The sequence below is a fragment of the Orycteropus afer genome, unplaced genomic scaffold (assembly GCF_000298275.1).
Source record: "Orycteropus afer afer isolate SDZICR_OR568_19922 unplaced genomic scaffold, OryAfe1.0 scaffold00270, whole genome shotgun sequence".
NCBI classification, from domain to species: Eukaryota; Metazoa; Chordata; class Mammalia; order Tubulidentata; family Orycteropodidae; genus Orycteropus; species Orycteropus afer.
Window position 1 is genome coordinate 1316115 of NW_006921857.1, and position 1591 is coordinate 1317705.

The window sequence follows — 1591 nt, forward strand, 5'->3', positions numbered from 1 at the left end:
TCCATCAATTCGTGGAGCCTTGTTCTTCACCACTTCCTTCAGTGCAGCTTTGACTTCTTCCTTCAATACCATTGGTTCTTGATCATATGCCACCTCCTGAAATGAATGAACATCAACCAGTTCCTTTTGGTACAGTGACTCTGTATATTCCTTTCATCTTCTTTTGATGCTTCCTGCATCATTCAATATTTTGCCCACAGAATCTTTCAGTATTGCAACTTAAGGCATAAATTTTTTCCTCAGTACTTTCAGTTTGAGAAATGCCGAGCATGTTCTTTAGTTTTCTAACTCCAGATCTTTGCATGTTTCATTATAGTAATTGGCTTTGTCTGCTCGAGCTGCTCTTTGAAATCTTCTGTTCAGCTCTTTTATCTTGTCATTTCTTCCATTTGCTTTAGCTACTCTCCATGCAAGGGCAAGTTTCAGAGTCTCTTCTGTCATCCACTTTGGTCTTTTCTTCTTTTCTTGTCTTTTTAATGACCTCTTGCTTTCTTCATGGATGATGTTCTTGATGTCATCCCACAGGTCTTCTGGTTTTCAGTCATTGGTGTTCAATGCATCAAATCTATTCTTTAGATGATCTCTAAATTTAGGAGGAATATATTCAAGATCATATTTTCACTCTCATGGAGTTGTTTTAATTGTCTTCAAGTTGAACCTGCATATGAGCAGTTGATGGTCTGTTCCACAATCAGCTCCTGGCCTTGTTTTGGCTGAAGATACTGAGCTTTACCATCGCCTCTTGCCACAGATGTAGTCAGTCTGATTCCTGTGTATTCCACCTGGAGAAGCCACATGTCTAGCCACTGCTGGTGGTGTTGTTTGCAATGAATAAGTCATTGGTCTTGCAAAATTCTTTCATGCGATCTCCAGCGTTATTTCCGTCAACAAGGCCAAATTTTCCAATTACCATTGAAAATTTACTGGTGAAAATCCTTGGGTGGTGCAAATGGTTAACATACTTAGATGCTAACTGAAAAGTCAGCAGTTCCTGTCTCCTCAGAGCTGCCGCAGAGGAAAGTCCTGGTGATCTTCATCTGAAAAATCAGCTACTGAATACCCAATGGAGCACAGTTCTACTCTGACACATGTGGGGTCTCCATGAGGTAGAATTGACTTCACAGCAACAAGTAAAAGGGTCCTGAGACCAAACAATTTGAGAATGGTTGGTCTAGACTATTCCACTTTTGGCCTTTTGAGATCACAGAAGCCACCAAGTATCCCCCTGTGAAGAAAGCAGTAGATACCCAGTTTACAGGAAGGCTGTATAACACATACTCTCCTAATCCAACCTAAAGAAGGTGTAGAGGGTACTTCTCCTTCCCTTTCCTGCCACAGACTGATAAAGTGGTTCTCTCATTCTAAATCTTGCATCTTTTCTTCTTGAAATTCTAGGACCGCAGTCAGCCAGAGGTAACTGATAAATACTTCCATGATGTACCTTTTGAGGCTCACTTTGCTTCCGAGTTGCCTGATTTCCACGTGGTCAGCAGCATGCCAGGAGTGGATGGATTTACTCTGAAAGTGGATGCACTCTATAAGGTGAGTTTGGTGAGAAGAATAGAAGCAGAGGGCCAAGTCCACTTTAAAG

At 41.4% G+C, this 1591-nt stretch overlaps 1 protein-coding gene across 1 annotated transcript in view; it reads left to right on the top strand.

The window, feature by feature from the left end:
• The window catches only part of FRAS1 (Fraser extracellular matrix complex subunit 1), a 541721-nt gene that overhangs the window by 533203 nt on the left and 6927 nt on the right, over positions 1 to 1591 (top strand). The window contains exon 72 of the mRNA XM_007950381.1: positions 1396 to 1542. Within this exon, the coding sequence (XP_007948572.1) occupies positions 1396 to 1542 (147 nt within the window). The remainder of the gene's footprint in view (positions 1 to 1395; positions 1543 to 1591) is intronic.